General features: G+C 36.7%; 1 protein-coding gene across 2 annotated transcripts in view; it reads left to right on the top strand.

Annotated features, from left to right (window-relative positions):
* NAALADL2 (N-acetylated alpha-linked acidic dipeptidase like 2) overlaps positions 1-24,529 on the top strand; it is a 1,087,900-nt gene that overhangs the window by 737,210 nt on the left and 326,161 nt on the right. For both annotated transcript variants that reach the window (XM_059391522.1, XM_059391521.1), the window contains one exon: positions 16,576-16,719. In XM_059391522.1, coding sequence (XP_059247505.1) covers positions 16,576-16,719 — 144 coding nt within the window. The remainder of the gene's footprint in view (positions 1-16,575; positions 16,720-24,529) is intronic.

Genomic DNA, 24,529 nt, shown 5'->3' with positions numbered 1-24,529 from the left:
TTTTTTTAATGAGGAAGAAAAACTCTCTGATATATAATACTGAAATGAAAAATTGCTTAACTACTGCAGTATAAAAGTATGGATTTTCTCAAAGATCTCAGACTTCATTTCTTTTCAGAAGAACCAAATGCCCAGTCACTAGACCAATGACTACTACTTGTCATGGCATAAAGTAGAATCTTCCCCCAGTTCAGAAATTTTATATTGGGTCAAGAAGGCAGAGAGATTTCAAGTGGACAGTTAGGTGTGGGAATGGCGTTGAGGAGTTCACCCCAGAGTTAACTAAGTGGAGTTAACTATGTGGAGGGTGAGAAGTATTTGACCAGCACTCACAATCCGAAAGTTCCCTCTACTCTCTCAATTCCTACCACTTTGTGATCAGTCTTAGTGATTCTGCCTCCTGCATAAGTTCTAAGTTTTCTGCTTTCCTCCATCTCCACTGTTTCTGCCCTGGTTAAAGCTGGCATTAATTCTCACCTGCAAAACTGCAGCTGCTTCCTGAATGGTCTCACTGCTTTATCTCTTATAACTTCCAATCTATGCTGATATATTAGAAAAAAAACTTTTAAACCTCCAAGTCTGATTATGCTACACTCTCCGATCTTAAACTTAGTGCTATTGTTCTTTAAAATTTGCATGTATGGGGCACATGTGTGGTGCAGTCACTTGAGCATCTGACTCTTGATTTTAGCTCAGGTCATGATCTCAGGGTCATGAGATGGGCTCTGGGGGGTTGGGCTTCATGCTGGCTGTGGAGCGTGCTTAAGATTCTCTCTCCCTCTCCCTCTGCCATGCACATGTGCTCTCCCTTAAAAAAAAAAAAATTGCATTTATACATGATAGCTCTATATATGTATTTCCAACAGACTTTTTCCATACTCTGAGTGTTTTGAGATCTATTTTGATTGCTTAAGGGGACATGTTAAAATACAGAGTATGGTTGAAGGGGCTTAACCAAATCAAATTCATGTTATTAGTTCCCTCTGGTGAGGCAGCGGGAGAGAGGACAATACAGTTGGAGATGGTTAAGAAGACTTCTGAGACATACAAATAAGGAAAAGACTATTATGTACACTATCCTCTGGAGCAACAGAGAGACCTAACTTATTAAGGTACTCTGAAAATAAAGGCAAGATCTTTTTCAGGCCCTAAGATCTTATTCATGATTCTGAGACCTCCTTTTACATCATTCCAGTCATGTTTGACCTCTTTTGCTTTCTCAAATACACCATATTCTTTCTTAATTCAGGACCTGCACATATGTGGTTTTTCTTGCTTAGAAGGTTTAGGAGGAGAAGGAATGTGGGTCCTAACATGTAGTGCTAATAGTGTGAAAATAAATTTAGTCACTTGGGAGGACAATCTACCAGTAAGTATTAAAACTAAAAATTCACATATTCTCTCACCCATAGAACCTATTTCTATGAAATAGAACCTATTTCTAGAAATAGAACCTATTTCTCCATAGCAACCTTAGAGAAATCCTCACACATCTACAAGTGGATATATGAACAAGGATATTCATGAGAGTTTTGACTACAATAGCAAAATTTAGAATTGACCAAATAAATTATAGAATATTAGGATTATGAAATACTATGCAGTACCCAAAGAGAACAAAATAGATCTCTACAAATTTATATGAAAAATAATCTTTAAGACATCTTTGTTGAGTGAAAAGAAATAGCACTTTATATGTATATTACAGTATTATTTGATTAAAGGAGAATTCTTTTTAAATTTTATATATATGAAAGGAATATAAAGTTTAAGATATATGGGATGGTGGTATAGGGGATGAAAGTGCTGTATGATCAGAATGACCTTTAGCTTTATGCACATATGCTCCCTCTAAAAAAAAATTGAAAATACTCCTGTTTTTGTAATCAAATTGCATTAACATATTTTGTTTAGGTAATTAAAAAATATAAGTCCCACCTACAAAAGAGAAATATAGATTATCATTTTATTATTTTTTTATTTTTAATATTCTGATTTTATATTTTTTGGTCTTTGAATCATGTCTTGAGAACCACTAATCTAAATTACACTATTTTCTAGTAATTAAACTGTAAATTTTGGAGTAACTATAAATGTTATTTATTCTTTGAGTTATATGTGTGTTATATGTGTATGTGTGTGTGGAAAATTTATATGTGTGTTAATTTGGGAACTTGAAAGCAATGAAGACTTTTTAAAAGCCTCTATAGTTTTATTTTGGAATATACTCTAACTGAAAGTACTCAGTACAAAACTTAGACATTTCAATCTCACTGTTGAAGAGAATCTTTAGTATTTTTGTTCTAATTCCTATTCATATTATTAAATAATTATTTGTAATTCTCATTTGTCTTCTAACATCAGGATGAGTTTCACTGATGTTATCATTCTATTTACATTTTATTTATATCTTTGTTATCTAGAGGTAGCCTCAATGAATAACTGTAATTTTTTCTCTACACATTATTTTTCCCCATTGAGATTGTCCCATCTCAATATTATATACACTGCTAAACATAAGATTAGCTTAGAGGTGGAGCCGTGCAAATTTGCTATAACTATGTTTTAAAAGTCTATGCATTTTCTATCAATAACTAAAGCAGAAATCTGGAATGCTGAATCTTTATATTATGGCATGGAACTAGTGTGACATTAGTTAATTTTTTAGAGTATCATTGCTTATGGAGAACTATTGAATTTTAATATCAATGCTGGTTCAATCCTGGTTGTATATGTATATAATATGTGATCCTATAGTCTAGTATGTCACTGATATTTTATTAAAATGTAAAATAATTTTGAAATTTCTGATAGCACAAATAAACTTTGAATGCATGCAGAAAGTATATATTCAGTTGATGTCTTCTTTTGTATTGAAAAATGAACTTGACTTGAACATAACATTCTAAAAATAGCCATCTTGCTTTCATATGATTTATATTTTCTTTGAAACAACCTTGTAAGTGCATTGCTCTTTTTCTCCATTTTATACCAAAGGTACTATGAGAAAGTAGGCATAGAATATCCTATTATCTGTTTGATTTGTGTATCTCAGTACACTACACAAATTGGGCATGAAGTAGAAATGTTTATTTTTTTTTTTTCCACGGGAGCCTCAAAGAATGAAAAGAAGTGATAGCAGGACAATATGCACTATCAGAAGGAACAACTAGAGATTGCATTTTTTTTCAGTTTTATTGGATGGTATATGGATAGTATTTGTCACTGGAATAATGAGGCTCATTTATATTGTACCTATTCTTCTGTGGAGCTCAAAGCACTTTATGGGCACTCTCATTAATCCGAAAGCCTGAGCTAGATACTTGGCAGCTTTTGTCTTCACTTTATTGCCTGGAAGACAACAATTTAAAGGATGTCATTGTGCAAGCATTTGCAAAGTGTTCAGAAAAACAACCTATGGGGTTAACTACAACATGAATGGTGAGGAGGACTTTTTAATTTATTTATGTTTTATTTGTTTATTTTATATACTGTTATTTATAAAGTAGTAGTTGTCCAATGAAGCCACGCACTACATATAATTATTTAAAATATTCTGACTCTTCTTTACCTCCAGGACAGTTTTCTTGCTATCTCCGTGTCATTAATAGGACTTTCATTCTTCCGCACATGCGGGATTGAAACCTTACTTGCTGCTTCTGTCACCTCATTGTCTCTGTTCTGTTCAGGGAGTTGCCAAGTGTTGACAATTCTACTTTTCCAGGTTTTTTACATGAATCTTTACCTTCCTACTTCTAGACATTTCCTCATTTGTGTAGCTGTTAATTCTTCTTGAGAAACAGCTATAGCTTCTAACACTTCTGTGTTAGACCCTTAATTTCAGAGTCTAAAAGAAGCAGACTGAGCCCAAGTCTATTGCTTACCAGCTATGATTTTCAGCTTCTCAAAGTTTTTGAGCTTTAGAGTCATTTCAGTGGAAAAGAAATCACATTAACTAGGTTGAAAAGTTGTATCATCATGTATTAAGTGTGGAAATGGAATGAGATGCTATACACTGAGTGCAAGCTCTGGGTCTGGCAAAAAGGGGATCCATTTTTGTTGTTTTCATTGTATTCCCTTTTCCTGGTATGTTGTTTTCTGAATATCACTCTCAGATCAGTATTTCTTAAATTGACTTTCATGGAACCAACTCTCTGCTCAAAACCCTATCAAAGTCCCTAGGGTTTCCCTAATATTCCCCATGCTTCTTTGTCCACTACCTCAACAAGATGCTATAATTTCAGTCTTAATCTACAACATGAATTGTTACCTCCAGTTAAGCTTAACCACTTGCCATTCCCTTTACACACCTATTTTTTCCTGCCACATTCCATTTCATCATGTTTATTTATTTATTTTTTTTTATTTATTTTTGCCTAGAATCATCTCCCTTATACACATTTTCCTTATAGTTCGAAACTTACATATTGGATTAAAGGTCATGTCAAAGCCATGGACACCAGAGGTACAGAGAACAGTTCTAGTAATTGTGTTTTAGTGCTCTTGCTATTACTTCTATTTCCTTATAAGGAATCAAGGAGATTTGCTTCATGGGCCAAACTTTGACATACTAACCAGTGACCAGTCACAGGACCCTGCTTTTCCACTCACCCATTAGCAGTGAGTTTTTTGCTTCCACTGAATTCATCACTGTCTTTTTCAGGTACTGGTCTTGCCCTGATTTTTATTATATCAATTCTCTTCAGGCCCCCTGAAACCTCTTACCCCAATGAAGACCATAGGTTTTCTGGCTACCCTGAAACTCTTCCATTCACTGAGGAGTTAAAGTCATGAAGCCAGACATTTTGGATCATCTGTTCCCTCCCAGATCTGGCATCTCTGTTCCAGTATCAACCCAACTGCCACAAAAATGCAGTGAAATAGAGTTGCTAAAGGGGTTCTGTTCTTGCTCTGGAATAACTTTTGGACTTTTTTTTTTCTTTTCTTATTTAAGAACCCACTCATTTTCTACCTCTTCAGCAACATTCATAACATTTACTCAAAATGACCTGAAAGGTACTTGGTACATAGTGCAGGGTATAATATTACATCATTGGATTTTTAGGAATATTAACTGAAGAAGCTAGAAAAAAAATTTAGGCCAAAGTCACTAATTTTGAATTTTGTTCAAGCTCCATTACCATGAAAAAGCTTTTAAAAGGTGACTGTGTCCAGTGCTGCTTGAAATCCTACATATAACAACTAACAAAGACACCACTGCTGTCCTTATAGAATGCCCAAGCTTATTAACTAGACCATTAGTACTATACTAAGCATAATGATGGCTTTCACTGTGTTGCTACAGCCTGTGCTGTGTCTTCAAAGAAGAGTTACTATTTAGTGAAATAACCTTTCAGTACATGAAAAACATTACCTTAGTAAGGAAATAGGCAAATAATTATTTTAGGTTTTTTTTAAATGTTAATTTGGGTCTCGTTTCATAAAATACTTTAGGAAATATACATGCAGTCCAATTGCTAAATTACGTTCACCAAATTATAGCTTATTTTTTTTTAAAGATTTTATTTATTCATTTGACAGAGATCACAAGTAGGCCGAGAGGCAGGCAGAGAGAGAGGAGGAAGCAGGCTCCCTGCTGAGCAAAGAGCCTGATGCGGGACTTGATCCCAGGACCCTGAAATCATGACCTGAGCTGAAGGCAGAGGCTTACCCACTGAGCCACCCAGGCACCCCAGATTATAGGGCTTTTAAGTAAGAAAATTCCCACATGTATAACTTGAAAAGAAGAATTAATAATAGAGTATTTTTTTAAAAGATTTTATTTATTTATTTATTTGAGAGAGAGATAGAGAGAGAGTGAGTAGGGGGAGGGAGGAGAGGGAGAGGGACAAGCAGAGAGATATTCACCTCAAAGTCAGATGTAACCATCTAAATACAAAGAGCCTCTTTCAACATTAAGATGAGAAATATTTCAATTAAATTCCTGTCTGGATTATAAAGTAGCATACGGCCATTTGAAACACATTTTAGAGAGAGAACTATTAACTTACTTAAATGATTGCTCATGGACAAGTTTAGAATCAAAACCTTAGAAATGGAAGTCCTTAGATATTGTATACATGATGAATATAAGACTGCAAAAGAGGTGAAAAACTTTCCCAGAGTGACTTCCTATGTAGGAGTAAGGACCAGATATTGGTCTTTGTACTCAAGGCAAGTGTCCCTTTCTTGTGTCAGTGTTTCCGTGTCAAAAATAGAAGATCCGTAAGAAACAAAAAGATCTGGAAAGTACTGCAAAAATATGTGATAGCTCATTTAATCTAACATCAATATTAGGATAGCAAGGGTTAATTATTTTCTACTTTTATTATCAGAAATATCTAAAAAACTAAGTAAATCCAGAAATAAAGCATTGGTTTTCTGCCTGTTCATCTAATCAGCCTCATAAAATAATGTATTCATTCTCATTACAATCTGGTATGAAGAACTTTATTGTAAATTAATGGTTGCATACTTTCACAACAACCAAAAAACAAACAAAGCCCATCCACAGTTTATTTGCTATCTTATGAAAAATGCAAACTGCACTTTTTCTAAAATGAGAACCTTTGCAAATCATTCCGATGTTCGTACCCTTCAAGTTTGAGATGGGAAGCTTCTCGGGGGAATGCCTCTGAAGAGGATTGCTTTGCTTATATTACATGTAATGTGCAGATGGCCAATTATTCCAGTTATGAATCTAGACTACTCTCCTTGAAGTAAAGAACAAACTAGATATTTTATCTGTCTCTTAGTTTGCTTTTCTTGATATAGTTTATGGTTTGTTTCCAAATGTTCATGTTCTTGGAGTGCTTTAAGAAATGAAATAGTCTTAGACAAATGAGAAATACAAAAAAATAGAAATATTTAGACTTTCAGGGAATGGGAAATTGGTTCTCATATAATCAATTATTCCTCTGAAATAGAATTCAGAAAATATTTGTCAACATCTGAATATTACCACTGCCATTGTATATCTAAATTTTCATTTAAAAATGACAAATTTGGGGCACCTGGGTGGCTCAGTGGGTTAAAGCCTCTGCCTTAGACTCAGGTCATGATCCCAGGGTCCTGGGATGGAGCCTCGAATAGCATCAGGCTCTCTGCTTAGCAGGGAGCCTGCTTCCCTTCCTCTCTCCCTGCCTGCCTCTCTGCCTACTTGTGATCAGGGTCTGTCAAATAAATAAATAAAATCTTTTAAAAATGACAAATTTGTAGATACAAATTCAGTGAGATAAACCCTATGCCAAAGGAAGTGCTATTTCTTGAGTAGAAAGGATCAGATTACAAAAATGTAATCTGATTAATTATGGCCACCATCTACTTGAAATATACGAATGGACTATGAAGCAATTTATCAGTGTGTTATAAAGTCAGGAAAAACCATGTAAGTTATTTATAAAAATGTATTCTCATAATTCTCTAAGTAATGATAAATTTAATTACAGGACACACCAGCTATCAACTAACAATTTAATTAAATATTATGCTTATGTCCTATATACTGGGCCAAAATGAAGCATATCACCTCACTTAACTGCATATTAATCAAAACTTTTTAATACAATAGTAAAAACTCTTCCTTACTTGAATGTTTATTGCATAGCCACAAATATACAAATAATCCAAGCATATTTGTTTGAAGGGAGAAAATGATGATAGTTTATATTTTAAAGTCCTTTGCCCCCAATAATTTTTTAAAGATTTTATTTATTTATTTGAGAGAGAGAGGATGAGAGAGAGAGAGCATGATGGGAGAAGGGCCAGAGGGAAAAGAAGACTCCCTGTTGAGCAGGGAGACAGATGCTGGAATTGATCCTGGGACTCCAGGATCATGACCTAAGCCAAAAGCAGTTGCTTAACCGAATGAGCCACCCAGGTGCCCTCAAATAATTTCAATTTACCAATACAAATCTTGAATATCTAAACATTAAAAAAAATGTCTTTAGTATTGAGAAAAGTGGCTAGCTCCTTGTGAGCCTGTGTCATATTCATTATTAATAATTTTGAATAAGCTAACTGGAAAGAGAGAATCCAGATTAAATTAACAAATATTAATATAAATATTAACAATATTAACAGATTTTTCTTGGGTATTTTTTTAAATAAAATTGTACTCTACATGGGGGCTTAAGTGGGTAGGAGAAGAATAAATGAAACAAGATGGGGTTGGGAGGGAGACAAACCATAAGTGACTCTCAATCTCAGAAAACAAACTGAGGGTTGCTGGGGGGAGGGGGTTTGGGAGAAGGGGGTGGGATTATGGACATTGGGGAGGGTATGTGCTTTGGTGAGTGCTGTGAAGTGTGTAAACCTGGTGATTCACAGACCTGTACCCCTGGGGATAAAAATATATGTTTATAAAAAATAAAAAATTAAAAAAATAATTGTACTCTACATAATCTGTATGATCTTTTAATATCAGATTGTACAGACACTTTGCTTTATAAATGAGTGTATTACTTTCTATTCCCTTTATGACTTTTTGTAACACGTGAGTTAAGCATTAAAATATTGTGATAATTACTATGGAATATGGCAATATGCTTAGCTTAAGAGAGGACCAGTGAAATGAGGAGATGAGACCATCCGTGTCTTCAGTTTAAGGATTTTGTGATTGCAAGTTTTATATCATGAGTTTTATATTTATGATTAGACAGAACAAAATTATTCACTTGAACTTTGGTCTGATCATTCATCCAAATGATGCTGCTCTTTACTGCGTAGTGGGCTAAACCATGGGAATATAACAGTGAATCAGTCTCCAAGAAGCTTATACTCTGGTCAGTGAACAAAAAATAAAAAGGAAATTAGAGGGACTCTTGGGTGGCTCAGTGAGTTAAAGCCTTTGCTTTCTGCTCAGGTCACGATCCCAGCATCCTGGGACCGAGCCCTGCATCGGGCTCTCTGCTGGGCAGGGAGCCTGCTTCCTTTCCTCTCTCTCTGCCTGCCTGTCTGCCTACTTGTGATAGCTGTCTGTCAAATAAATAAATAAAATTAAAAAAAAAAAAGAAATTAGAAAAAAGCAGTGTTTACCAAATGTCTGAGCAAGGATTTACATGTGGGCATGTTGGTGTCCCAGAGTAAGTGACATACAAGAGTTGGGTAAACTAGCGTTGGCCAACATTTTTTTTTTAAGCGAGGGAGTTGGGGGAGGTGAGAGGGAGGAGGAGAGAGACGGAATCTTAAGCAGGCTCCATGCCCAATAGGGAGCGTGAGGTGGGGCTTGATCTTACAACGCTGAGATCACGACCTGAGCCAAAATCAAGAGTCAGGCCCTTAACATACTGAGCTGCCCAGGCGCCCCAATATTGGCCAGCTTTCAGACCTACAATTTATATTAGTTTGAGGGTAGGCAGGAAATAGTTGTTAATTAAAGAAATAGTAATTCATTCTAGTTATGAAAATTATCAGTGAAAACATCTTATTCTGTAAAAATATACACATACGGGTATATGCGGCTATGTGTGTATGGATGTATGTATGTATACACACATAGAGACACAGAGAACTCAGATGAGCTCCAAGAAATCTACATAGCACAACACACTTTTAAGTGTTAACGATTTTCTTTTTAATAATAACCTGAACAACACAGGCTGAATTTGACTACCTTGAGGGGAGACGGTGCTATTCATAACCAGCAGGTTATGAGATGCTGAAGTTATAAAAGACCAGTTGTATCTACAAGGACAACAAAATGACTAGCCAATTTAGCACACTGGTCATTTCTGGAAAATAACTGTAAATTTGATGAGCTAAAATAAAAATGAAAGAACATTTGTGCCAGTTATTTAATGGTCTGATTTCTGTCAAAGTGGCAGTTCTCTGGAGAAAGTCAAATCAGGTATTCTGGGATAACATCACTGATATCAACTTGTTCCTTTGCCATCTGGGTCTTTTTACAAAAGTGCGGCACAAAATGTCTTTTTAAAAATCTCTGCTTTATAAGCTCTCTGATTGCTTGGTTCGCTGGCAAGTAGGAAGTATTTACATTTTACATTTGTCAGTCTTCTACTATAATGAATTATAATACTTGAAAACCAAGGGGACAGAAAAAGAAGTCAAATCAGTTGGCTATTGTAATATTTACTCATGGCTGAAATAAAGTGCTTAGTGTAATTCTGATCTCAAATCGCCAAATTTATCTTTGGGGAAAGGACAAAACAAAGAGAAGTGTTCCGAGTCCAACTTAAACTTGTTATTTAGTGATAGCATGCGAGAGCAGGCCTTGTTTCCCATTTTGAAAGAGCCTCTGAGAGAAATTTTTGATTTGGGGTTTATGGAGATAGTTAAGATAAGTTAAGAGGCTGTTGTCCTCTTTAATTTTGGGGAAGGTGAGCAAACATGAGCTACTATTTATTTATTTTTCTTCTTCATCCTGATTTTTATTATCGTCTTTGCCGTGAAAATCATGTAAATTGTGCTGTTGAGAAATATATAATGAGTTAGGCCAGTGCTTATCAAATGTGCATGGGAATCACCTGGGGATCTTGTTAAACTACAGATCTAGATTCAGAAGGTCAGGGGTGGAGTTTCAGATTCCGCATTGCTAAGGAGCTCCTAGACCTGCCTGTGCTGCCTGTCCAAGGACTACATATGCTGAATATAAAGAGTCTGTAGGATCTATGCTTCCCTTATGTAGCAGGATCTTGGTTTACACACACTGTGCTAGGGGTTGAGTTCTCCTCAGCTTGGAAACTGTACTATCCTTTCCAATGACAGCATGTTATCATCACTGATCCATACCAGGCTCCTCTTGCTTTATTTGCCAGCATTATTATTATTTTTTACCTTATTTCACTTCTTGGTGCATTAATCTGAGGATCCCAGTGTCTAAGATTTCTGGTTTCTGAAGACTTATCTTTTTTGATATTCTTTGGGTAACCGATGCTTGGGTGTATGCACTTCTTCAGCTGAATTTAAAAGAATTCCATTTTGCCATACAAAAAGAGCAGCTGTCAGGTAATAGAGTGTTCCTGCTTTCTTTAGACACCTAACCAGGTATGATTGAAGAGGGCATCAACAATTTGAAAAAGCGTAATGAAAAGCCTACTAAATATGTGCAATTAGAAAACTTCTCACTTATTTTTAAACCTCATTTCTTCTAAGTTTCATCCACTGTGGTTCAGGCTGTCAGCCTCTAAGGTAATACCCTTTTTATTTCATGAAGTCCAAGTAATGAAGGCCATTCAGTGCCACCTTGGTTATTCGAGTATAGTAGATGGGATGACAATCTTGTAGAGTAAAATTGTTTATACATTACATTTGACAGAGTGAGTCAGGGATGAAGTCAAACTTGGGCCTGTATGTCCTGTTTCCTCTTTCCACTACATGCATGTAGTCTTGGGTCTGGGAATTGGATTATTGGTGGCATGGATTGATCTGGATCTTTATTTGGATTGCAACGAGTACATAAAGTAAAGAGAGAACTGTCTACTAAAAAAACAAAAACCAAAAAACAAAAAGTTATTGTCAGTCTTTAGTAGGCATAAACAATGAACAGGGCATGATATCTATGTTATAATCTAAAAGTTGAAGTGCTGTGGTGGCTGGGTGACTCAGTCAGTTAAGTGTTTCCCTTCGGTTCAGGTCATGATGCTTGGGTCTTGGGGTTGAGTCCCACGTCTTACTCCCTGCTCAGCACTGAGTCTGTTTTTCCCTTTCCCTCTGCCCCCACCATGATCTCACTCCCCCCCCCTCAAAACAATAAAATCTTTAAAAAAAATAAAATAAAAGCTGCAGAGCTAAGAGGTAATGTCAACATCTTTTCTGTATGGTGTCCTTTCCATCAGGTACACAATCTGCCTGATTTTCAACACATACCTTATAGTTCATAAATGTGTTTTAAAATATAAATGAATAAAAATGGTGTATGTATTTGCTCTTATTCAAAGCCTCTTAATAATGCAAGAAAATAAAATTCTCAGCTCTTCTTCAATAAATGAGTTAAAAAATAACATTTATCCATAATTTAATCTTAGTATACTGTAAAGTCCTGCTTTTACTATCTGCTCTCAAAAGTGAACTGTTTGTCAAACTTCCATTAAGCTGAAGGTGAAAAATTAATGAACCACTTCAGATATTTCAAAACTAATGCAAGTCTATTAGTCATTCAGAAAAAAAAAAAAGGCAAAGATTTAAATACATTCAATTAGGGTTTAGGGTTCACTCATATTTAACTTTTAAATATATTGTTTCATATGCCTGATAGAGAATTATAGAAAAAAATGCAATTATTGATTGTTTCATTAACAGATAAATACATCTCAGATTATTTTAATTATAGAGATAGTATTTTTTTTTCCACATAAAAGATAATGTTACAGCAAGGTTAACCAGTGAGTTGATGGGGATAGATTTTTATTTTTAAAGATTTTATTATTTATTTATTTGACAGACAGAGGTCACAAGTAGACAGAGAGGCAGGCAGAGAGGGAGAGAAAGAGGAGGAAGCAGGCTCCCCGATGAGCAGAGAGCCCGATGTGGGGCTTGATCTCAGGACCTGAGATCATGACCTGAGATCCTGACCTGAGCCGAAGGCAGAGGCTTTAACCCACTGAGCCACCCAGGCACCCCCCCTTTTTATTTTTAAGATTTTATTATTTATTTATTTGGGGGGTAGATGGATTTTGAAATTCTATGTAATATTTCCAATATGGGACGGCAGTGAGTTGGAGAAAAGGCACAAATGTATAGCAAGTGCAGGATTAATAAAATTATAATTTATTCTTTAGTTGTACCCTTGTTCCATCTTCAAGGCACTCAGAAAACCAGTGAAATAGTGGCATTGAAACTATTTTTCAAAGAACTGCTGATCCTGTTGTGTTCCTGTCCTTGTACTTGGCATTGTGTGTTATGCAGTGATGGAGAAGACTTGGTTTTTTCTTCAAAGAATTTATTTATTTATTTATTAAAGATTTTATTTATTTATTTGACAGAAAGAGATCACAAGTAGGCAGAAAGGCAGGCAGAGAGAGAGGAAGGGAAGCAGGCTCCCTGCTGAGCAGAGAGCCCGATGTGGAGCTCCATCCCAGGACCCTGGGATCACGTCCTGAGCCGAAGGCAGAGGCTTTAACCCACTGAGCCACCCGGGCATCTCATCTTCAAGGAATTTAGAGTTTAAAGAGGAGAAACAAGGTGATAAAGTGATAAGTATGAAATGTAATGATAATGTTAATTGGACACGAAAAACACCACAAAAAAGCACAGAAATACCACAGAGCGAGAGGAGAGCACCAGAGAAAGCTTCGTGTAGAAAGTGGCTTTTGAGTTGGGTTTCGGAGAAAGTGTGAAGTTCAGACAGTGTGATGCATGAGAATAGCTAGTAAAGGGAAGGGGTGGCTTTTGCAACAACATGGAGGGCCTACTTCGCAGACTATGTGGGAGAACAGCTTATGTGTCAGCATAAAATGTATGTAGACGAACGATAGGAAATAACCTTCACACTACAAGGTCTGAGATTGTGAAGAGCCTTGAATGGCAAACCAGAGTCCGCCATTTGATCAGGAGAGGGGTGAGATCATGCAGCATTTTAAGAAGTTTCATTTTGTGTTGGTAACGTATCAGGACCTAATGTCCATGAAAAGATTAAAATAGCAGATTGCACATTTCTCATAAATACTATCTCACCATCCCATATACACTAGAGCTCCTGTAGGTAATGGCCAACAGAGAAAATCCATTCTGTAGTAGAAAATCAATCTTCTCAGAGTAAGAGGGGTATATCGGAGCTTTGCAGCTGGTGTGTTGAGGGACATCATCTATGCTGTGAGATATTAACCACTATGGCAACCTGGAGCAGCAGAGACTCAGGGCTGGTTACCTGAGGCTGATAACAGCTTCCTTGAGGTGTGAAAATTCCCTTCATATTTTCTCAGTGAGCTGAACGGCATCTTGTGCTGTGTGAGCCCTGCAGGGCCTGGCTTGGGGGCATGCAATGGCCACCGTTGCACAGGCCCCCATTCAGAAGGGCCGCCCTTGATTAAATGCTCCGCTATTACTGTCTCGAAATTCTTTTTGAACAGGAAACCCCACATTGTCATTTTGCTCTGGGCCCTGCAAATTATATGGCCACTCTTGGTCCTATGACATGAAAATGGCTAGGAAGCAATGAACTACACTGTGGTCAAAATGCACTGTCATATATCCATATAAAAGGGGTTACTGGATTACGCAACCAGCACCGTGCTTACATAACAGAACTGATCCTGAGCTTAAATCTCTATTATTCTTTCTTCAAGCTATGACTGCTATGGCTGCCATAGGCTTAAGCTAAATATTTTTTTCTTTTTTTTTTTAGCCTTGTGGTTTTCCAGATGATAAATTAAGAAAACACTTCTGTAACATATTTTCTCATTTATAATCTGCCTCCTGGAGCCTGGATACCAGTCTGGTTGGCTCTGCACCCCCTGCAGTCCTATCAAATTAAATTCTGAGAAAACCTTCGGCAATCGTTTTCCCTAATAAAAGTTCTGAAAAATAAAGCTCTGTGTTCACAGACGTTTTGGCTGCTTGAGAGAGTTATTCCATTGTGTATTTCCTCTCTGAGTCAGTATAAATATATCAGCTGAATACGTATTTTTTTAGTTCTTAAGCACAGTTTGGTTTATTCTCTCTATTCTCTTTACTCTGAGTACTTATGGATTTTTCTTTTACTTCTGTTACATAGTTTTCTCTCCTTATTTTTATTTAACTTTCGTCTTTCTTCAAGTTAGAGATGAATCTATTCAAATAATTCTACAAAGTGAGTTTACAAAAATCTCAACATCTCCCCTCCTTCCTTATATTTTCTCTTTCTTCTCTCTCCCAGAGGCAAACGCTCGATTTATTTCAGTACTTTTTGTCATTCTCTGCCTTTTATATTTACCTCTCTATATCAAAAAAACATGTTTATGAGTCGAATTCATTTCTTCAGTTTTATTTATTACCACTATGGATGATAAGGATTTTGTTTGCTTTCACAAGTCGCCATGGGTCATCACCCCTGACGTGTCCCTTTTTTTTCCCCCCCCAAGAGTATCATTTTGTGTGTGTGTGTGTGTATGTGTGTGAGTCATTATGTATATTATTATGACCATGTAAATATTATTCACATTGTATGATGATCACATTTTTTTTTGAACAACTTTTTGCTCCCTCTGAAGCTAAAGGTTGTCTACTGGTTAGATTTCTGATTTTTCTATGTATTTAGAAACTGCTCAGGTGCTAACTGTATGATCTCTACTGTAAATATTCTCTCAATACATTAGCACACATCTGTTTTTCCATTTTCCTTATCTTCCTGGAGATGTCCCTCCCTGAGCCTCCTGACCTCTTTACTCTTCTACTCATAAGCTCGGATACATGTGTGCCCTTTTGGGATTGTCCTTGGCTAAGGGTGCCTACTTGAGAATGGCAAAGTTAAGTTGATTTTTAAATTCTGTGTAAGGATGGGGTTTATTGATTGATGGACTTTAACATAGGATATCTCTGGTGAGGTGTTTTATTATAAGCTTCCAGATTTTCAGTATTTTTATATAGTCTTCAATGACCTGGTCATATTTACTACAAGTGAACGTCCTATTGCCCTACCTAGAAGGAAGGATTCTGGGCACCAAGACAGTAAAACATTTGATGAGTCTCTGCAATTATAAGACCATCCCACTTAAATATGAGATACCCCCACCTTCACTGTGTCTGGTGTCTCCCTCCCTATTCAGCATTCCCTCGCACTTTTCTGAGGGAGTGGGGGGAAGAATAGACACTCTTTGATTGAAGGCATGAATGACCACTTCAGGGGGAGGGAGACCTTCACAATCAGAATTTCATCAAATTCTCCTGTTTTCCCCCTCCTTTACCCATATGTTTTTTGTTGTTGTTGTTAAGGTTTTATTTATTTATTAGAGAATGAGAGAGAGAGAGAGAGATCACGAGCAGCAGGGAAAGATACAGGGACAAGCAGACTCCCTGCTGAGCAGGTACACTCCCCCACCCCCACCCCACTCCCCACACCCGAGTCCCAGTGTAGGACTTGATCCCAGGTCCCTGGGATCATGACCTGAGTCGAAGGCAGGCACATCTCCAACTTAGCCACCAAGGTGCCCTCCTTTACCCGTATTTTAATAGGTAGGTGCTGTGACCATTTCTCAAGCCTTTTGGGTTCTATGGTACAAACTGCATTGCTTCTCAGCTTACTCTCTGCTCGCTTAGGTTTTGGTCACTTTGGGTCTGTTACATCAATTGACACTTAGGTATCTGCTCTCTGGCTTTTAGAATCTTACTGCTGTTGTCCCTTCTCTAGGTCAGCCCTTGTGGATTTACACTCTTTTATCCCTTTGTTGTCATTCCAGTGGAGTCCTGTAGGAGAATGGAAGGAGATGTGTGTACAATCTGCCATCATTCTCTAGGATACATAATAGTATTTGGACAGAAGTACCTCAGATCATCGTTAATAAGTAGAGTATAACTAAGGAATAAACAAATGAACTCCGAGCATATGGTTCATATTTTAAATAGTCATTACAAAAAATGTCTCTTGAAGTGTTTTTAGTTTCTGTTGGCTAAGGTTTCTGTTCCCTTCTCTTTTTGATCCAGATGGAAGCTTTAGACAGAACCGATCAAACCTCACATCTCTGCTGGTTCAGCCCATCTCGGCGTCTCTCGTTGAGAAACTGATATCTTCTCCAAACAGCAGAACCCAAACTGGTGTCTGTAGCCCTCTAGAACTTCCAAATAATGGTAAAGTATTTCATGTCTTTCTGTGTATTGTATAGTTTTTGTAAGGACCGTGATCGTTTTTAATCTCTTGAATTGATATGTTTAGAATTATTCCTTTAAAAAAAAAAAAGAAATGCATTCTATTTTTTGATGAGATGAGCATTTATTTCTCATCTGTGGCTCTTTAAGGGACATTTTTGGAAAGTAATTTTGATAAAGACAGAGTTGATCAAACTGAGAGATTTTAAAAAAAGGGGAGAAGCAGAAAGCATTTTAAACTGTAGCAAAGAAAAGCAGCTTTACAAATAAAGCATTTTGTACATTCACGAAAATCTGCTTAACAGAGCTTCCTCGTTTCAGCTTCAGCAGTCTGCTTGGCTGCCAAGATTCTGTGGATAGCAGTCAGCTATCTGGGGTATGAAGTCTTTTAGTAGAAAGCATTAAAGCCTAATTCCTGCGATTGACTAAAAAATCCCTGTGTCTTTACGCATCATCGCCTGAGAGATGCCTCTTGCACCACGGAACGGTTTGTCTGGCCTTGTTGGAACACACCGGATAAAACTGAAGTAGTTAAGCTGCCTGTGGTGGGGTGCAAGCTACAGGCTGCATCTTTCGTCTGCCTCCAGCCGCAGCATTAGAGTCCTGACGAAGAGACTCTCTTTACATACTGTTCAATTTGGATCTAGTCATTGTAAAATTCAACTGAGGACTCTTGTTTCTGCATCCAGGCCTGGAGGCTCAACGACCCAGATTTTATCTCTTCTGCTTTTCTCTTGACAACAAAAGCATTAAAAAGAAAAAAAAAAATATTTTGAAGACACCTAAAAGAAACCCCAAACCTGAATACATACAGGATTGCCCTCTGTTAGAGAGGCACGCATACTTTGCAAAGCCCAATCAATTGAGTGCCTCCTAAACTGATTATTGATTGAGCCACTAGGATATATGGAAAACACTGATAAGCCTGGGTCCTCAAAGCTGGAAAGAAGTCTTTGAGGAGCTTTTGTTTTGTTTTGTTTTGTTTTATTGTCTTTTATTTTGAGCCTTACAAATTGATCTTGGACTCTTATTAAAATATGTGAAAAACGCTATAATAATACTTTAGTTGTAAGGAAAGCTCTGGAGTTCTGAGACCAGATTTAATTAACTGGTTACTTCAATAAATATTCAGAGCCCCTGATGTGGTCCAGCCACTGTCCTGCCCTCAGTAAGCTGATAGTCCGCGTACTGGCTCCATGACTGCTCATACAGCATCATACAGCTGCTATTTCTGGATCTACAGAAGGTTATCTTACCTACTATCTCAGGTTAACCTGAGAATCAAGTTATGATATATGTCTCAGTACTTTTGCATACTGTAAAATGTTATATTAGCAATTGTCTTTCTAACCAAAGAACTTTATCAGTTTCCTCCACAGTATGTTCAATATCTGTTTAATAATGTCATAGCTAAGCAAAATGGCACCCCATAGCTATATCTTTACAGTAAGTTACAACATGTGTAAAGCTTAGAAGAATGAGATGTGCACTGAAACCTGTTTTACAAATCCTTTTTTTTTTTTTTAATTTTATTTATTTGACAGAGAGAAATCACAACTAGGCAGAGAGGCAGGCAGAGACAGAGGAGGAAGGAGGCTCCCTGCGGAGCAGAGAGCCGGATGAGGGGCTGGATCCCAGGACCCTGGGATCATGACCTGAGCCAAAGGCAGAGACTTTAACCCACTGAGCCACCCAGGTGCCCCTACAACCCCATTTTAAAAAAAAGCAACAAGAGGGGCGCCTGGGCATCTCAGTGGGTTAAGTTTCTGTCTTCAGCTTAGGTCATGATCTTAAGGTCTGGGGATGGAGCCTCACATCGGGCTCTCTGCTCGGTGGGGAGCCTGCTTCCCCCTCTCTCTTTGCCTGCCTCTCTGTCTACTTGTAGTCTCTCTCTTCAAATAAATAAATACAATCTTTTTTTAAAAATATAAGATAAGCCTGCTTTTGTAAGGAATTATGCCATATCAAATTTTCCTCATGGATATAGTAGCTATTATTGTTTTTAGAAAAATTTGTAGATGTGGGTGTTTCATGTTTAACAGGCACTCCTTTCATCATCTTTTTAAGTGCAGGGTATTAACATTTAGATTTCCCAAATAGTGATGGAGCAGTATGAGTTGTTAAATTTAAATGAATCTTAAATGTAGGGTAACAAGTCTCTATCCATAATGTTTTGGATAATAATACTTATGATAGCCAAGATAAATTAATTAACTTATAAATTTTCTCATAAACAGATAAATACATTATTTGCTCATTCTGATATATATCAGGATGGGACATGGAAAGGATACAGAATGAAATGCTATATTTTGGAGCAATAAGAGCAATGCTTATAGTTTATAGAATAAAAATAATGTAAAACATAGTTATACCTTATTGTGGAATTTTCTTTTTCTTGAGCCTCAGTAAGAAATTTTCACAGAGAAGTTAGGCAGGAGTACATTAAAAATATGTGTACAAATCAACTAATTATTTATTATACCCATTTAATCCTTTGTATATAACAAATCCAAATTCTTTATCATCCAAGCAAGAGTCTAGTGGAATTTTAACATCCATTTGCCTCCCCGCCCCCTTTGGAGCTGTTGCCAAAACTTCCCAGTAGTGTGAATATGTTTGGCCACATCCCAGGCTCTAGAAATAGATCCTCATTAGCTCAAGTCTGTTGGCCTATCACAGGATGATCTTGGCCAAACAGTGCCAAGACTTGATTTCTGGAATTTATTTGAGCAATGACTCACTTTAACAGTATAGCTGAAAGAAAAAGCCTTTAGCCTTTTTGGTAACTTCTTTGGAACCTTAAGAGTTTAGCCTACCTGAAAATGGACCAACACAAGGAAGGTACAAGTGAGTAATGGGGGGAGGGGGAATAGAAAATCTTCTCCACATCATCTGAGCCTTAAAGCTTTGTCTGAAGGTGAACCAACTGAACTGGCCATGTCTATGAGTCAACACATCCCCTGCCCACCCGCCTTTTTTTTCTAATCTATGTTGGATTTTTAGTTTCTTGCAAAAAAAAAAAAAAAGCTACCTAACTAAAACAGATAATGAAACTTAAACTAAACAAGAATATTTAATATTTACATTCATGAAATAGGTTCAACAAAATGAAGTAGAGAGCAAAGTATTTATACGGAAAGTCCTGAGAGGACTAAGACTTGTTTGAGGGATAGAAAAAGAAGCAGGAAAAAAGGTCTTGATATAGCAAGACTTATATATATATATATATATATTTACACACACACACACACACACACACACATGGGTTGATCAGATAACTGCATATTGACTGTATTTTATTTTCCATGATCTTGTCTTACTTTTTGTAGGCCTTACCTGTTGATCTAATAGGTTACCAGTCTTTGTCCTTGAGAATCAACCAAAACATGGGAATTTGAGTTATCAGTCTGAGTTTGTGGTTAAAAACGATGAATATAGTGTAAAAAGGTGAGGGGGAAGCTTAAAATCCATTAACTTAAGGCAAAAATTTTAAATGAAAAAGTTAAAAGAAACATCTTTAATATGTTTGATGAATCACTTTTGATGAATAGAAAAATGGTTATTTCTGTGTGTCATCAGTGATGACAAATTTTTACATAAGTAAATTTGGATCATCTCTTCAAATGGAGAAATAAATAAATAAATAAATAATTTCCCTGTTCAGAATTCTATATATTCTTTGATGAAATTTACTCTAATTAGAATAATATAGTGAGGTCTGTTATTTCATTTATTTCATTTTGAAGATTTATATTTCTAATTTGTAACAGTTACTTAAAAGTACTCATTATCATTTCTTGAGTAGAGATTTAAAAAGATGTATTAAACATATTGTCCAAAAATTGAAGTTAAACTAAAATCTATTGGCAAGTAGCAAATTTTAGCTTTTCAGGAAATATTCATTAACAAGAAATGTTACTAGTACAGTTGAATTCAGCATTATTTTTTGTTACATACGAAACTAATCAACCTGTTCAGAGTAGCCCTAACATTGCTACATGTGAGAAGATCCAGGAGTGCATTTTGTTTTTCTGGTTAAAGTGTCTCAGTAGATATACATCAAGCAAATAACAGAGTGGTGTGGAAATGATATGATATGGCCTTTTTTTGTGCTCTAGGAAAAATAATTCCTCAGAAGGCCTAAAAAGAAAATATAAGAAAATTACAAACTTGCAATTTTAATAGGGTAGGTTTTAATAACTTCCAGCCATGAATGTGGAGGAAAGTATTTGGAAGAACATGTGAAAATTTTAATTTGTCTAGACAACTTCTATGTAGTATGCATATGGATGCAGTGGCCACTTTTTATTCCAAAAATTCAGTGAGTTAGAATACTTTTGCAATCAGTGTCATGACAAATGTTAGAAGTCAGTAAACTGTGCAATGGTGACACCTCAATTTTATGGCTCTTCAAGCAGCAAGTTGCACAGTGAACCTAGGAGTCTGAGCTGGAAGCTGATAACAGAGTAATCCGTAGAACTAAAGATCAGCCTTCATGAGCTCCCAGTCTGAAGTCCTTGGACAAAAGGAAAAAAAGCTTCAGATATGACTTTGAAGGACTACTCATCAAGGGTCTTAAACAGAGTGAACATAGGTGGGAAACCTATTGTCCAAAGTCCGCAGAAAGTACAGTCAATTCTCTGTTTCCTGGGGAGTGCAGGTTGGGTTTACCAAGGGTGACACAGATCTGTCATTCACCCGAACTTCTCATGTTTCCAGCTTTCTGTCTTGACAGTTTTGATTTTCAGAAATGATTCAACTTAGATTCAGTCTAGAGTTATGTTTGTTTGTTAAAAGACCTAAAGACAACCTGAGATGTACACTCTTCAACAGAATTAGTTTAGCAAGTGTTTTCTGATTCCCAGTGTTTCTCAGCAGTTTTTATTGTTTTCTGTATTCTTGTCATATAATTTCTCAAGTACCTGTCGCTTCTTTCAAATTAAAAAATCTTCAACTAAACTTCGTAGCTGATGTATGTGATAAACTCCATTAGAGCATACCCTATCCTTATAGATTGATGGTCCTCTTTATGTTGTGGGCTAGTTGAGGAGTGCATTTCTGGTTGTACATCCTGCTGTTTCCTTCATTTATCCAATATTTTCCCCTATCATTATATTTAGTATTATCCAAACATGTCTTCACGTTTGTTTCTCTAAGTTGAAAAGCCTCTGTCCTCTAAAGCTCCATGTGAATGCCATGCTCCCCATGTTGGAGGGAGCACCTCCTGACTTTCTGAGCCTTGCTTTAGGCGCTTGTATGCTGCTTGGAAGAATATAATATTCTTCTGAGCTAGAGTATAAGCAACTTCAATTTTCTTTTGTTTTCTTTTTTTTAATATTTTATTTATTTATTAGCGAGAGAGAGAGCAGAGGGAGAGGGAGAAGCAGACACCCTGTTGAGCAGTGAGCCTGACACAGGGCTCGATCCTAGGGTCTTGAGGTGATGACCTGAGAAGGCAGATGTCAACCGACTGAGCCACCCAGGCACTCCTTCAGTTTTCATTAGAATGTGTTGTGGTTCTCTGAGGTTTCCTTTATTTCCCAGTGTTCTATGAGTATTTGGAAAGAGTGTGTACTTTTTTGTCAGGCATACAGTTCTTTGCTCACTCAAACTAGGCACCATACTGAAGTCATTCAAATTGCCTGTATCTTATATGTATAGATTTCTCTATTTTATCTTGTAGTTCTGTTGATTCTTAATTCATACATTTTAAGGTCATTTCTTAGGTCACATCTTCCTGGTTGGTTGAAACACTTATCAGATGAAGTGATCTTTATATTTTTAAAATTTCTTTTTCTTCTTTGTATTTTTAATGTGTGTTTTAAAATTTGATTTGGGTTGACATTAATTTAGCCTTAGTAGCTTTTTTTTCTTTTTCTCACTATCCAGCTTTCTATATATTTCTCTTTTAGCATCTCTTCTTACTAGCAACTAGTTTGTATTTTGTTAAAGTAAATTCTACTTAACTCATGACCCTGAGATCAAGAGTCACATGCTCTAGCAGCTGAGCCAGCCAGGCGCCCTACAACTACTTTGTATTTTAAATACAATCTGATTATCTTTTAGCTGAAACTTCCAGTTTATTACATTTAAAGTGATTATTAATTTATTTATGCTTCCATATTTTTAGCTGAATTTGGGTTTCTTCCTTGTACCACATATTATGTTTTACTTTTGTTTTATTTCTCTCATTAGATTTAGATTATTTTGTCATTATATTTTTTCCTTTACAATTTTAGCAGCTATAAATACTTTGTGTATTCTTTTAGAGCTACCCTAGAATTATAGCTTTTTAGATATCCTTTTTCCAGGTGCCTGGGTGGCTTAGTGGTTTAAGGATCTGTTTTCAGCTCAGGTCATGATCGCGGGGTCCTGGGATTGAGCCCCCCTCTCTCCGGCTGCCTCTCTGCCTGCTTGTGATTTCTCTCTGTCAAATAAATAAATAAAAATATTTTAAAAAATCCTTTTTCTTGCTTTGTTCCATGACAGATAACTTTCTTCACTTTCTCGTGGATAGGTGTGGGGAGTGCAGTCATTTACGAGTCTACTTTATGAGGAAGAATCTCTTTTTGGAACTACCTTCTCTCCAACTTGGGCAGGCCCAGGGCTTTTTCTTCTAAACTTTACATCTCGTAAGGCCATTAAAAGATTCTCTAGGTTCAGTAAATTCCCTCAAGTTGAAAGCAGCTTTATTGTGTTACTTATCTGGGTTCCTATCACAACTTAAATTTTGACCTAGTAATTCCTTACCTTCTAGTTCTTAGATGCTGTTAACAAGATTCATTTTGTACTTTATTCAGCATTGTAAATTACTTTCAGTGGGAAAGTTGGTATGAATATCCTAGCCTATCCTATTACTATAAAAGAAATTCTTCTCCTCACCATCTATTCATTTCCTGGCAACACATATAGATGACTCACTAAATATACCGAAGTTGGTCAACATACAAATCAGGTTGCCATTAGAAAATCAATGACATCCACACTAAAAATGTGCAGTTCAAGGGAGTTTGGCTAAGGGCCTGTGCAAAAGTGTCCATTAGGTAAAGGAAATTGGAAAAGTGATGGTGAGGAGCAGCTGGGTCGTTCCATCAGTTAAGTGGCCAACTCTTGATTTTGGCTCAGGTCAAGTCCTGTCAAGCTCCATGCTCAATAGATAGTCTGCCTGAGATTCTCTCTCTCCCTCTCCCTCTGCCCAACCCCCCTTTTTTCCTCTCTCTAAAATAAGTAAATCTTAAAAGTACGGAAAGAAAAGAAAATAAAATAGAGGAAAAGAAAAGGTGAACCACTCTACGTCTAGCATTTCTTACTATCTATAAATGTAAAGGTGCAAGAAGGGAGAGTAGTTAACAGAAACTGGCAAGTCCTTATGAGGTAGGAGAGGTCAGTCTGCCAGGTGCCTTGGCTTTCAATCAAGGAGTACAGACACTGCCAGCAAGTGACCAGCCAGGGAGGGTGATGGAACACGAGTGCTTTAATCTTTCTCTTACTCAACCTACTGATCATTGTTGATATCTTCTATTGGCTAAACCCACCCTAAAGCCAAGAACAGAGAAGCTAGGTGGATGTTATCTACAGAGGTCAGCTTCTTGGGGCACGGAGCTAAGTGAAGGATGACAATAGACTTGGATGGCTATGTGGGAAATAGGCAGTCCGGTTAGTGTTGCAGGTGAGTAGTCTGCTGACGAAGTTAATAGTTTGTGATTTGTGGAATGGTTTGGTAGAAAAATGTGGAAAATCTGTTAATCAACTTTCACTCTTATAAGGGATACAAAGAAGATGAAAGTCG

This window comes from Mustela nigripes, chromosome 2 (assembly GCF_022355385.1).
Source record: "Mustela nigripes isolate SB6536 chromosome 2, MUSNIG.SB6536, whole genome shotgun sequence".
Classification (NCBI taxonomy): domain Eukaryota; kingdom Metazoa; phylum Chordata; class Mammalia; order Carnivora; family Mustelidae; genus Mustela; species Mustela nigripes.
This window is presented reverse-complemented; position numbering and strand designations above follow the sequence as displayed.